At 39.4% G+C, this 14,403-nt stretch overlaps 1 protein-coding gene across 2 annotated transcripts in view; it reads right to left on the bottom strand.

Moving 5' to 3' along the window:
* Nucleotides 1-483: 483 nt before the first annotated feature.
* Nucleotides 484-14,403, bottom strand: part of PIAS3 (protein inhibitor of activated STAT 3) — a 324,307-nt gene continuing 310,387 nt past the window's right edge. The window contains exons 13-14 of one of the 2 annotated variants that reach the window (XM_078670587.1): nt 13,895-13,932; nt 484-5,839 (exon numbers count right to left, since the gene is read on the bottom strand). In XM_078670587.1, coding sequence (XP_078526713.1) covers nt 5,582-5,839; nt 13,895-13,932 — 296 coding nt within the window. In that variant the 3' untranslated portion in view covers nt 484-5,581. The remainder of the gene's footprint in view (nt 5,840-13,894; nt 13,933-14,403) is intronic. The other variant, XM_078670585.1, reaches the window with a different exon arrangement.

Raw genomic sequence — 14,403 nt, 5'->3', positions numbered from 1 at the left:
AACCCCAAACAATTCATACTTTTTTCCAACTGGTTTACTGCAGTAAACAAGCAAAGGCTACACCTGACACCATTAGAAAAAAACCTAAGTATTACAGTAGAGTTCTGCATTTTGAGGCTTTTTTATTCCTTCTTCCATGTGGAGACTAACCACAAACAGAAATAAATTTAATTCAGGAAGTAAAAAGCAAAAGCATGTTTATACAAATCATAATCACAAAATCTTAACAAGACCTTGTTAAATATTTTACAAGATTCATATCAAAATAATACGAGCTAGATATTTGTAAGCTCTTGCTGCAAAGCAGCTAGTGGTAACTGAAGCAATGTGACATGTCCGACAAAATTTGAACTGGACCAACTTACAATCTCTTCAAGATCTGGACAGCCTGTGAAATAAATTAAATACATGGAATTCCCATCAGGGTTGTTTCAACTTTAGATGCAGATGTGAATAACAACTTCAGACCTTAGAAAAGTAACATAAATCTAGAGGTTTTTATTTTTATTACTAAATAAATAGCAGTGAGTATAAAGCAGAGATATTCAACCTTGGTCCATGAGACACGATTCATTGCAACATTTTCACGATCACAAGTGACATAAATAAACAAACAGGTCTAAATGGGAATTATTTGCATAGTCATCGGTAATGCTGATAATACAGCATTGCTCTCATCTTGACAGACTAACAATGAATACCCTTATTGAGATTTGATGTTTAATTTTTGTGCTGCCATCTTCGGGGTTTTAGTCTTTTACTGTTGAAACTAGCTCCAACACTTTGTATTGTAAGGTTATACTTAAATATATGCTTTAGAGCCAAACCCTTTCTGTCAAGCTTCAAAACAACCTAAAAAACTGGCTGAAATATTTTACTTATTCAATCTTGGAAGAGCAGCACAAAAACCTTAGCCCGCTAACAAGCAAGATGATGTGAGGAGGCTTGCGAAGAAGGAGTGCCTTCAAGGGTGTAAATTTGAGTTGGGATAAGAACAACAATCATTCTATATTGATGTCCAAGTTCCTGCCCAAACCATTACTCTTTCCAGCTCTCCCCTCAAGGTGAGGCTTAGGCAGAGAGGGGAAAAGGTCCAAAGATCTCTTATATCAAGTAAAATGTTGTACTTTTGTTTCTAACTGCTCGTAGTATCAGTAGGCACACTGAGTGACAATCTTAAAACTACAACATATGGTCAAGGACTGAAGAACTACTTCAGATTAAACGAACACACACAAAATACCATAGCTTATATATTTAAAGAACTGTAAAAGGCAAATACTAAATATCATTACAAAAGATGAAATCAACTGTGTACATTTAAATACATAAAACAATGTGCAATACAGGAAAGTACATTTTTCTATATCGATTTGACCTTGAACATCACAACAACCTTCATTTTTAAGTCACAGGAGAAACCGAGACTGAACAGTTTTCTTTTAAAGAGTTTGGTATGTACAAAGAGGAAAGAAAAGGAAAAATGACAAATGAAAATATATAGATCTATTTTTGGATTTCTGTACAGGTTTGCATTTTGTAAATACATATCAAAAAAATACGCACATCTAAAAAGTTTGTCATTTTCTTTAACAATTACAAATCGCAACCAGGATGTCTGTACATCTCTGTGCACAACAATCCAAGCTGCAAATTTCTATGGGCCGACTGCACCCGTTTTAAAAATAGAAATCTGTACAATTAAAAGAAAAAGACTATTCTATGCAGCTCCAAACAATATTAAACTGTTTTAAATATCTAGAGGTCTAAAAAACATATCAGCAAAAATGTTGTAAAATGTGTAGCATTTTGAAATTTAGTTTTTCCTCTTCAAAATATGTAACCTTGAAAAAAGGGCAGTTAATATAGTTGTGCATCACTTTCTAAAACCAAAGTATTTGACTCCCAACAAAAAGTTATTTTGATGCACTAAGCCACCAAACTGGAATACCGAAAAATCTGTCTTACCTTTCCCACCTAAATTACCATCATATTTCAAAAGTTATGCCGACAAAGGATTTGCCAAGACTCTAAAATACTATCTTGAGGTTTATGACCCAAAAATATATATTTTCGTTTGAAACTACAGTCACTGGTACTGACATTATGAAAAGATATGCCTTGTGACGTGACATTCAAAGCACAGTGAGAGGAACTTTCCAAAAATCTGATGTTTTTGAAAACTTGCAAGGGGTAACCAGGCTTAAAGATTTGCACAATACGCTTAACATGCAAAGCTCATCATTTGCTAAACAAACAAGAAACATTTTCTATTTCAAAGTGATTAGTAAAAAAGATCTGAGGCACAACTTGCGCTCATCACCTGATGATGTATGAACCTGATGATGTATGAAGTCATACTTTCAAGACTTGCCAAACTACTTCAGAATGTCCATAAAAAGAAGGCATTTGCCATCTACATCCAGAACCAATGTAGTCTTATATCACAGACATAATTACACTGATTTTTTGAAACTATGCATTTCCTTGATACAGCTTAGAAGGTTGCAGTGAACTTCTTAAAACCTGCAGATGCAATGTAGATTTACTCAGGTAATGTACGTCGATTTCAACCAACCTTCTAGTAAGCTCTGAGATATATGCAATTGGTTTCATGAGACTTTACAGAGTATATCACTTAAAAAGCCTACTACATGAAATTCTGTTTCTAAAATTCCATTATTCAGAGACTAGCAACAGACCAACCTCCCTCACTCAACTGAAGCCCTAGAACTGTCCTTTTCAGGTTGGCTGAGCTTGAGCACCAGTTATCCAAAAGCGCAAAGATGTTATTTATGACCTGCAAAATCTTTTTACATCACTCTCAAGGTCCTAGGACCATGCATAGTATGTGGGTAATTCCAGAATGATGAAACTTGCCAAGGACGAAACAATCACCAGCATGTCAAGGAGTGCTCAAACACATCAGAAATCATTGAGAAGGTCCGGACTACTGCACAATTATGCATTCAGAATTCCATTTGGTTATTTTTTAGAATCTCTTTTTAGCACCACATTAATGATTAGATGCCTAAGGCTAACAGGTTGATTGATAAAACCAAGTTTTCACTGGAACAACATGCACTTTGCAACACACACAATAAAACAGGCCTCCACAGTCCATTAAATTAGCAGAACAGGCAGAGGTTCAAGTGCTACAGGTTGTAGCACTGTACACATAACAATAAAGTAACATCTCAAATTAAGAAGTCACTGCAATATGTGTCTCCAACATCTTCCAGTATTTTTTGTTTAAATTAGGGCGTCTATGATTTATTACTCTTTTTTTTACTAATACTTAATTTAGTTGTTTTGGTTGGAAGATGTTTGACTAAGGAGAAATGTATATTGCCCTTCTCTACCTAAGGGTTTTTAATAACTTTGTGACTACAAGAAGGATTTCTCAGCATAGAGAAGTATGAAGCAATTATGCAAAAAAAGAAAAAAGTGTAGGTAAAGTAAGGTTGGCACTTGGCATGACGTCCATTAATAGTCAAGAGAGAGCCTTACCACAGCCAGTGAAAGAGATATCACACTAGGGGATGTTATTCCATTCATTATTTTCTATGTTAACAAAAAAGCATCACAAAAATGGATACAACAAAATCATGCCATATCCTCTTGTACAGGAAAAGGCAAAACAAAACATCTAAACAAACATTTTGATAAAAACTCTGGATAGGAACCTTGTTTTACAACCCTCTGCATAATGGCCATATTTCAATTAAAAAAAATCAATAGTTCATCGACGAAGCTTGTCGCAATCACAGTCGATTCACTCTGTCAACCCTAATAGCTTTTGAATCTAGCCACTTCACACTACACTTGGATAAGACAGTTATACTTTGTCTTGGAAATACCTTTTTCTTGGAGGACATAGAAAGCAGTCTAAAACAATATCTAGATAACTCTGAGTAACCAAGGTGGTCAGACTTGCAGTATATACAGATTGGTGCGCACATAAGGGTAACTCTCAACAAAAATCCTAAAACAAAATCTTGTTTACTGTGTCAAATTGAACCCAGAATACTCTGATTTGAGGTTTTAAATTAAGCCACCCCGACTTCGAAAACTCTGGATAATGGCAAATAAGGCACTACACACCAAACACACATTCATGCACAAAATATTAATGATAATTTAACCATGTTGCGATACCTCAATCAAGGAATTATTGTGCAATTCAAATGTGAACCACTTTTATAATTTATACCAAACAAATGTTATTTTCAAGTTTAAACCTTTTGCTATGCGCATTCTCTCCTGTGAGTTACAGTTTGTGCACCTCACATATGTCATGGTTTTGGGAAGACCAGACGTTTCAACTTGACCTGAGCTGCTGTAAATTCCGTCCTCTGCAGTGATTCTAACAAAACAAAGTTCTGATTTCTCATGGTTATGTTTTTACCCTACCACATTATGGACTATGTACCAACAAAACCTTTGTTTTACATTTTGTGTTCATCTTATTGCATGGATTAGGGATTTGGGAATGAATCAGGTGTGCCAGCTACCACACTATAAATCTCACTAACAGAATAAGAAAACACTTTTCCAAGAGTGAGAACATCTACTTCTCACAACTTGGTTTAGCATCATTCAGTAATAAAAATGTATTTCAAGAAGTACCCCAGGTCATGCACTCTGAAATATACTTACATTAGCCCAGCAACTTTTTTCCACAAGGACATTCAAAGAATGATACCCATTTAAATGATGGCATTCTTCCAAGTTAGGGCCTAGACCCTGTAATATTAAGTATCGAAAAATGAACCAAGAGTCGTAGTAACAAATGTCTTCATAAAGCCCGGTCTAGGGAAGCAGGCGCACAATCCAATTTTAAATGTACACCTCTATTTTTAAAGGGTGGCACACCTTCAAACCTTTGTTTATTATACCTTACCATCTACTTGGTGAAGTGTCAGTGCCCAATCGTGCTCTAAAACTATTGTGACAACCCTTCATGCAGCCAGTAATCCAAAGCACAAGATCAAACAGGAAAAACTGATCAATTATATTCCCATGTTTGCCTTCAAAAAGTACTATCTTGGGTAAATTTATGAGAAATTGAGGTGGAAATTATTATGATCATCCTAAACACATCTAGAGACATCTTCCAAAGCAGCATTTTACTTTTATACAAGGGTGTTCTTACAAAAGAAATCACAACTTGATGGAAATTCCTTAGGTGACCAGCTGTACTTGTAAGGTCAACCTTGGTAAAAGGTACACAACAAACTTTTCATATTTCAAGTCAAAAGAGAGGAAATACTCTTGCCTTCATCACAGGATTTTAGTATTCTTCTAGTTTTGAATAAATAAAAGGTGCAGTTTAAAAAACATTATAAAAATCTTCGGTAGAAAATGCAATCAGAAAGATTGATTCTTAGGGAATTCCTGGAACGTAGGTAGATTTTGGGATCAGGCAGAGACTTGCAGTCAAGCTCATTAGTCACTGATCGGTCAATCCATTGATGGAAAACAAAAACATTGATAGTTGAAAACTACCTCGCATGTCAACAACAGATGTGCAACTGGTCCTCCAAACAGCCACCTATCTTGTCCCGAACAACAGCTGGCTCTAATCCAATGAAATAATGTCTGAGCGGCCACCTGGAATTTCTGTGGTTGTGCTACTTATAGTTGAGTGGCTCTCTCGTAGAGCGGTTGTGGAGATAATGCTACTGATCCGGCTTCCGGAAGAGCTGGATGTGCTGTGGGAACCGCCCATCACTGGAGCCAGTGGTGCCATAAAATGAGGTGGAGTTCCCCGGTACTGGAAGAAATGGCTGAGGGTGTCCTGCTCATCAAGTGATGTGATTACTGAAGGGCTGTAATGCTGAGAAGGTAAATAGAAGAACGTGTCACAAAATTAAAGAAAAAAAGGACTACAAGCGCTGTACCAAAGCATAACAATTGGAGGGTTTCAATACACTTTTTAATTTCAATCTTCAAGAGAAGTATCACAATCAAGGTCAATGAACAACACAATCCCAGATAGATTTATTAAGATCTAAAGCCCTACTGAGTAACAAAGAGTGTATGCAGTAGTTTTAATGTAATTTCTAGCTGCATAGCAGTGGGCATTTTCATTATTTCATAAACGCTGAAACAGGAGAGCTTGAATAAGAGAAAATTGTTTACCCAAATGCACCTGGGAATATTAAACATTGTAATTGTCCAGATTACAATCATACAACCACTCGAAAATGCAACTAGGACATATTTAGCCCGTTTTGAAAGAGGCCATGCAGTACAAACAAAACAAAGGCTTGCCCTTTAACCCAATTCTACATCTTCAAACATGACCAACAACAAACAATTGAGAACATCTCTTTGCTTTGATGACCCTAAGTTGGGTTGGAAACCTAATACAACATCATTCATTAAGTGTCTCCTTCTGTCCTCCACTTTTATGGAAAAGGCATCTTTACCACTTTACTGCAGAAAGCTGTCCCATGATAGCCATCAATTTATTTTGAAAACCATGGGAAAGCAAGGATCTTATCTACTTGCTACATAGCTAGCCATAAAAACTAAAATAGAGCAGCAAGTTCAAAACCCAAAGGCATGGAGGGACAGGGGGGAGTATGAAAGCCTGTAGACAAAAATCCCAGAAAAAACCTGTACATGATTTCAACTGTAGATTCCGCAGGCCCACTTGTGTATCTGCTCTGGAGCCAACATCCAGGCCCTACCGCCTACCAATGGTCTAGACATATCAAAATGTACCTGCTCTTAAAATTTCAATAAAAAGAAGGTTAAAAAGAAAGTGGTGAATGATTACGGCAAAATGATGCAAAATATTTTGGCTTACGTGGAAATCTAAAATTCCTTTCAGAAGAGAGTCATGAGTATCTGGAAACAATTTATTATGATATACTCTAGTCTACATGTCTAATGTGACCTAACAGACAAGATTATTGTATTACTTTTCTATCAAACGTCACTGTGACCAAAAATTTAAAATGACGTACTCTCTTTTAATTCTATTTTGCAATGTAGGTATTCTTATCAATTTCATCAATAGCATCCCAGACATTTTTAAGCACACAGTTTTTCAAATGTGAAAATAATGAATGAAACAAGACAACATGGCTCTATCACACAGTATTTATGGCTCTAGTCATATTAGGTACACCCCTCCTTAGATAGGTCATAAAAATAAAAAAAACTGAGAAGGAAATCGTACTCAATTGCTTAGGTTATAACAAATGAAAAATGTCACTGACACTTAAATAATTCTGGAAGCTGTCCTGTTCCATCATTTACAGCAGACCCAGTCAGAGGATTTGTTTTTAGAGATTTTAAGAAATTAACGCTTAAGACTTAATTTTAATAGCAAATCTTGTTTAAAATAGCACAGTGGATAACACTTCTGCTATTCCTAAGTACTACAAATAAAGGGGGTGACTAATCAAATGTAATGGGCATCACAGGGCTAAACTAGGAAGTTTGTAAGGGTAAGTCTGCCATGCCAAGACAAAAACTTTTTACTAGACGATCACTGCTTATCTCAGAGGCAAGCATTTGAGACAGTGACCAATACTGTCAGCTCAATCATTCCTCTGTAAGATGGGTGGGATGTTTATGAACTGAGCACAAATACCAACAATGAAGTAGCAGCATTAGTGAGTGCCTTTTCTTCTTCACTATGGGATTCTCAGTGACTTTTGTAACTATAGAACGTGCAATCAACAGTTTGTTGGACAAAGAGCAAAATAGCACAGTGATGAGAAGCAAAAAGGTAACAAAGGGAGACTGACCTACTAGGGTATATGTTCTGGAGTCAATATATGTACTAATAGAGAGAGAATTGTGGGGCACAGTTCTCACAGAACAGCAGTGGCTGCTTTCCCCTCTCTAGAGTGAGCCGTTCGTTCACCTTGATTTTGTTACGCTGCTGGAGGGTTGCAAAACCAGTTTAAACAGTTGCGTAATTTACAAAGCATAGCTTAGCCAAGTGTACAATGTTTTTCTAAACATTACTGTCGGGCCTTTTAAAAATTCAAAGTGTGTAAAGATCTTTCCAGGGCAGAAGGGTTTAATAAGAAGGATAGCAAAACAATATTAATGTGAAAGTCTGTAATTACCTTTGCATAAAGAAAGGAGGTAGCTTACAGAAATCTAGTTGCGATGAAGGGCAGAGTAAAGTTACTTTTTGCTAAAGCCTGAAGCTCGTTGAATACCCTTCATGTTGGGATAACTACTAAAATTGTGATCTTTCAGGACAAGTGATAGTTAGTTCCCATCATTTTACATAGCACAATATTTTAATTCTCATGGATTGGGGAAGGGTAACATTTCTAGGAGCACCGGCAAAATCTATAATCAAGTAATTAGGGAACAATGTACCAGAGCAGTACATTTACCCTAAGCAGCAAAAGCAGTGAAATGTACTTTATTAGAGGAAACCTGTAAGCAAACTTTATACAAGTGCAGAAGGGAAGGTAGTATCATTTCTATCTGGCCAGTTTTAAGACCGCCAGCTTCTCCTGACACCAGAAGGGAGACATCTTCTGCCAGAATACATTAGATTATTGAGTGGAGAAGTTATTTGATACTTCGTAGATGGTTATGTAGTGATCAACAAAATTCAAGTTACTACAGTGTGGGGAGTTAGGAGGCAGAATGTTAAGTTGGTATGCTGTTGTGCTGGATCGGATACGACATCCTGGAGAGTCTTTTCAAATAGCATGAAATCTCTGTGGTTAGTTGAAAGGGGGAGATCTGGGTACTGCCAATAACACGCCTCTTTTGGAATAATAAAGATCCTATTTGCTTTGCAGTTCCTCAATTAGCCAATTAACTCTGGGAACATTGGAAAGGCACATAATAAACGTTGTGGCTAATCCAGCAAAAACATTGTCCTTGGACTAAGGCTCTGGCAACCTGGATACAGAATGTCTGTACTTTAATCTGTTTAAAATATTTTGACAAATGGAGAACCTCAGAGTTAAAAAAAAATATTGCTGTATAGTCCTCACTTGCAGTGCTCAATCTGATAATTTTGAATCAGATTGTGAAAAACAATGTACTAAAAAGAACTTTCTCCGGACACCAATTTCCTCCAATTCCAAGAAAGTCACATTTATCTTGGCAAATGTTCCCCAAGTAAAAAAAATAAACAAAAATAAAAGACATCCTGTTCATTTATTTTTTGGATCACAAAGGTCACTCATTAAATAGGAATGGGTAGGGGGTTTGCGACTCCTTTCTATGTATGCCCTTTTTAGGGCTCGGGCCTACGTCACCACGAAGTGGGGCGGAGCTTCCGAGCTCTTATGTATTAGAAAAATAAAAAAGAATTCTGAAAGGGGTCCGGGCTGCCACATTCCAGAAAGCGCGCGGTTTTTGCGTGTGGTATTTTGCCATGTGCATGGTAATTGGTCCAGGCAAGGCTGTGTTTAAGTAAGGCAGCACGCCATAGGACTTAGGAATTTGTCAATGTCCACTTCCTGCATAAAGTGTTCGGACACGCGCAGAAGAATACATAAATCCTCAATTACCATCTGTCCGAGGTGCCGGTAATTGAAGGCAGATGGTGCTGGGAGCGTGTGCACTGCTGTGTTTTTTTTCCCTTCAGCTCTGTGTGCGCGCATGAACAGCCGGCCAGCAATGTAGAGAATCACATGCATCAGATCTGTTTGTTTTTTTAAACAATTGCGATCGCGAAAGTGACCTCTTTCTGTGCTGCTTGTTTAAACAATTGCGATCGCAAAAGTGATGCTTTCTGTGCTGCTTGTTTAAACAATTGCGATCGCGAAAGTGATGCTTTCAGTGCTGCTTGTTTTTCGTATGTAATCTTGTTCTTCTACGAACTCGATGGTAGCGGAGTATCCCATCCTCACCCTCTAGGTCACTTCATTAATTTTCCACGAGTCCGCCGTGTCTGGTGGCGAGTGCAGATTGGTAGTGCAGAGTGCAGAGTGGTAGTGCAAAGTGTAGAGTGGTAGTGCAGAGTGGTAGTGCAGAGTGCAGAGTGGTAGTGCAGAGTGCAGAGTGGTAGTGCAGAGTGCAGAGTGGTAGTGCAGAGTGCAGAGTGGTAGTGCAGAGTGCAGAGTGGTAGTGCAGAGTGGTAGTGCAGAGTGCAGAGTGGTAGTGCAGAGTGGTAGTGCAGAGTGGTAGTGCAGAGTGCAGAGTGGTAGTGCAGAGTGCTGAGTGCAGATTGGTAGTGCAGAGTGCAGATTGGTAGTGCAGATTGGTAGTGCAGAGTGCAGATTGGTAGTGCAGAGTGGTAGTGCAAAGTGCAGAGTGGTAGTGCAAAGTGCAGAGTGGTAGTGCAGAGTGGTAGTGCAAAGTGCAGAGTGGTAGTACAGAGTGCAGAGTGGTAGTGCAGAGTGGTAGTGCAGAGTGCAGAGTGGTAGTGCAGAGTGGTAGTGCAGAGTGGTAGTGCAGAGTGCAGAGTGGTAGTGCAGAGTGATAGTGCAGAGTGGTAGTGCAGAGTGGTAGTGCAGAGTGGTAGTGCAGAGTGGTAGTGCAGAGTGCAGATTGAGAGTGCAGAGTGGTAGTGCAGAGTGCAGAGTGGTAGTGCAGAGTGCAGAGTGGTAGTGCAGAGTGCAGATTGAGAGTGTGAGTGTTAGTGCAGAGTGCAGATTGGTAGTGCAGAGTGCAGATTGGTAGTGCAGAGTGGTAGTGCAGAGTGCAGATTGAGAGTTCAGAGTGCAGAGTGGTAGTGCAGAGTGGTAGTGCAGAGTGCAGAGTGGTAGTGCAGAGTGGTAGTGCAGAGTGATAGTGCAGAGTGGTAGTGCAGAGTGGTAGTGCAGAGTGGTAGTGCAGAGTGCAGATTGGTAGTGCAGAGTGCAGATTGGTAGTGCAGAGTGCAGAGTGGTAGTGCAGAGCGCAGAGTGGTAGTGCAGAGCGCAGAGTGGTAGTGCAGAGCGCAGAGTGGTAGTGCAGAGCGCAGAGTGGTAGTGCAGAGCGCAGAGTGGTAGTGCAGAGCGAGAGTGCAGATTGAGAGTGCGAGTGGTAGTGCAGATTGGTAGTGCAGAGTGCAGATTGGTAGTGCAGAGTGGTAGTGCAGAGTGGTACTGCAGAGTGCAGAGTGGTAGTGCAGAGTGAGAGTGCAGAGTGGTAGTGCAGAGTGGTAGTGCAGAGTGGTAGTGCAGAGTGCAGAGTGGTAGTGCAGAGTGCAGATTGAGAGTGCAGAGTGCAGATTGAGAGTGCAGATTGGTAGTGCAGAGTGCAGAGTGGTAGTGCAGAGTGCCTAAAACACATTGCCATTTACAATGCCATTATCTCTAACTTAAAACAAACCCGAGCCCTAATGCATTCCTAATGCTTGTTCATGCTTGGAGGTGGACCCTTTTTGTTTACCAACCGGGTTGTCTCCTCTTTTCACTCCACAGGGATTTCTGTCATTTGTCCCTGCACTCCATCCTTGTCAACACACTAGTAGCTCTACCCCTGCAAATGCCATTGTATCTCTAACTGGACTATTCCAGAGTACCTCAACTTACCAATAAAGTGGGAAGAAAGAAAGAAGGGGGTTATTTGCCTGGTGTAAAATCTGTTTTGTTGCTGTATCAGGTGTTGCTGCAATTCCCTCTGCCAATAGGGGACTAACTGCTGCTACTCTATGCAGCTGCAATTAAACCGAATCTTGCAAAATTCTCTGTTCATTTAAAGTCCCACATACTTCAACGTTTTAGCTTCAACTTTAAATATTTGGTCCCCATTGCCTGAATGGGATGGTGTTGGGAAGGTGAGATATTTCACTGAGAACCCACAGCAACAACTGTGAACTGAAAAAGTGTTATTGTTTGCTTTTATGATCTGCATAGAGGTGGCCATGTCCTCTTTCAACATTTCATTAAATTCCCCTTCCATGGAGGTGCTCAATAAGTTGCAGCAGATGTTCCATAAGATACAATTGTAGCCCTGTAGAAGAGTAGAGTAGCTAGCTATCCACCCATATAATAGTGAAGAAAGCAAGGCACCCCTTTATTTAGGCTGTTCATCCTCCAGCCATTTAAAGGGAACAGAAAATGCCAAGCCGCTTGTGACTTCAAACCTCTTCTTGGCTTCAGCTACAATCAATGAAATCCAAACTGGATTCCTTCTCATAGAATTGGGATCTAAATCAGTAGCTGTTTCTTCTCATACGACCTACTGAGGGAGGACATTTCTTTAAATGTAAATTGCACATCCTGGAATACCTGGTTGCAAAGCCTCCATCGGTCTCGCCTTTGATAGTAAAATTGGGGTCTGACTTGGAAGGTCAAGTCCTCAATTTTAAAATATGTTGCTACCTTGTCACTACATGGAAGGATATGATGTAATTCACAAATAAATCCCAAAATCTATGAAGCAATCAGGAGATGCAGAAGAAAGGGCATTTGGAGTGACCTCTGGGACTATCTGGTAAACATGCTTCTCCATTTATTCCGCTTCATTAAGGTTGGGGTTTCAAGGCTATTCTTTGGACGGGTGAGGTAACCATGAATCTCATCTGTGGGATGGAATTTTCTGAAGCATTCATCCTTTGGTGGGCATTATATCTGAAATTGTCCTTCCAAGTACTTTATATTTGGATCCAGTGGTCCAGTGGTCTTTCTTTTCCAAGGGTTCTTTCAAACTTGATGAAGGGGCCACCAAAACAGAAGGGCAAGCACCTCAAATCCCGTCTGGTAGATAAGTGAGGACAGCATTATCCTCATGATGCTGGATAGGGCACAAAATCCTCAGCTGAAGGCTCCACCAGTTATGAAATGTTGACAAGTTCTGCTCCTCTTCCATGACTGGGCACTTCATGATGGTGGTAAGTGCATTTTCACCGTCAAACCCATCAACAATATGTGGACGGACAAAAATGTCCTTGAAAAAAAAACTATGAACGGTGAAAGGTGCCCCAACACTGAACCAAGAACAAAGGACAACAAAAAAAGTGCCTCCACCACAAGACGGCCAGTAGTGGTTCTTGTACTTACTGTACCATTAGATTCAAGCAATGATTTATTGACGATGTTTAAAAAGGCTGAAACGATCTATCTCGGGTTTCTTTTGTTTGCATCTGCAGGGGAACACTTCAGGCAGTTTGGGTTGCACTTTTTCTACTGAGAAGGACAAAGTCATGTCTGTATAATGGCTGGTCTCTGTCTGCAGAGGCTTAGTGGGCAAAGCAAAAGTAAAAGTACTGGGAAGTGCTAAAGTAATTACTGATGGCTGAGAGGAATGTAAGCATTCCACCAATCACTTCTTGTTTTTCTAAGAAACATTGTAAAACATAAGAATTCCAAAGATGTTAGACTATGGCAAGCATGAAACTGTGCAGAAATTAAAGCTAATAAATATGTTGCTTGTGCAGGGCTGTTGTCTGATCACCCAGTTCTAACTGTCGGAAAGCCTGAAAGCAGTACATATACACACAACTTGCATAACATTTTAGGAAAGCTCAAATGAATATTTTAATGACTGAGAAATGCAAGAGACAAAAGAAATTTTAAAAACACGCAGAGCAGCTTTTTATGGAATTGAATACTAAACAATAAGTAAAACACCCCAAAAATAGTTATTTTTCACATTTTATTTTTAATCAAAACTCCCCTGACACATTTTTAATAGGACAACTACTAATGGATGCATCACACCACTCTGGATTGAGTGACAGGACAAGACGGCTAAGCGCCTTGAACTAGCTATAGAAAGTAGCAAGCATGAGCAACCTCTAAGAAATAAAAGGTAATGGGCAAGAGATAAAAGGTAAAGAGATATTCCTGTTCTCCAGCAAACACATAAAAATCTCTTTACAACCATCAGCATAGAGAGATTGTAGTTTCTTTAGTGGTAACTCCTAACTTGAACCCAATTATAAAAAAAAAGAAAACAGATGCAGCTTGCCTGAATAGCTAACAAGCGCACGCACACACACAAACATCTGTTCTTCAGTTTGTACCTGATTTTCACTTTGGAGGAAGGAAAACAAATCCAAACCTAAAGGAAAAAGAAGGAAATATATTTTAATTGCAACCAACTATGACAGATTATATGTACATGCATAAAAGGACAAGTTGCTTTCCTTATCTGGTAGAGACATAATCTAGCCGCAGATTCTTTACTTTAGAATTTACCAAACCAGGCATCAGGTTGGATCCGGAAGACTTTTGCTCGAGTAATCACCTATATCGGCGCCACCTCAGCATGTGACGTAAGATACTTGCATGACTTTCCACGCCAGGAGCGCGTTGCTATGAAGTGCACCGACAGTGGTGTGTTTAGAACAACTACACTCCTGAAAGGGATCAGCCCTGACCCTAAAAAGCTCTCCTCAGTGCGGGAAGGATGGGTAGGTCAGTAAGGAATCTGAAGCTAGATTATGTCTTTACCAGATACGGCGTTACCGAAGGTAAGTATCTTGTCCATCTGATAGAGACATTTAGCCGCAGATTTCTTACCTTAGAATAG

Source organism: Lissotriton helveticus, chromosome 12 (genome assembly GCF_964261635.1).
Source record: "Lissotriton helveticus chromosome 12, aLisHel1.1, whole genome shotgun sequence".
Lineage (NCBI taxonomy): Eukaryota > Metazoa > Chordata > Amphibia > Caudata > Salamandridae > Lissotriton > Lissotriton helveticus.
The sequence above is the reverse complement of the archived record's forward strand: the minus strand, read 5'-3'. Positions and strand labels throughout refer to the sequence as shown.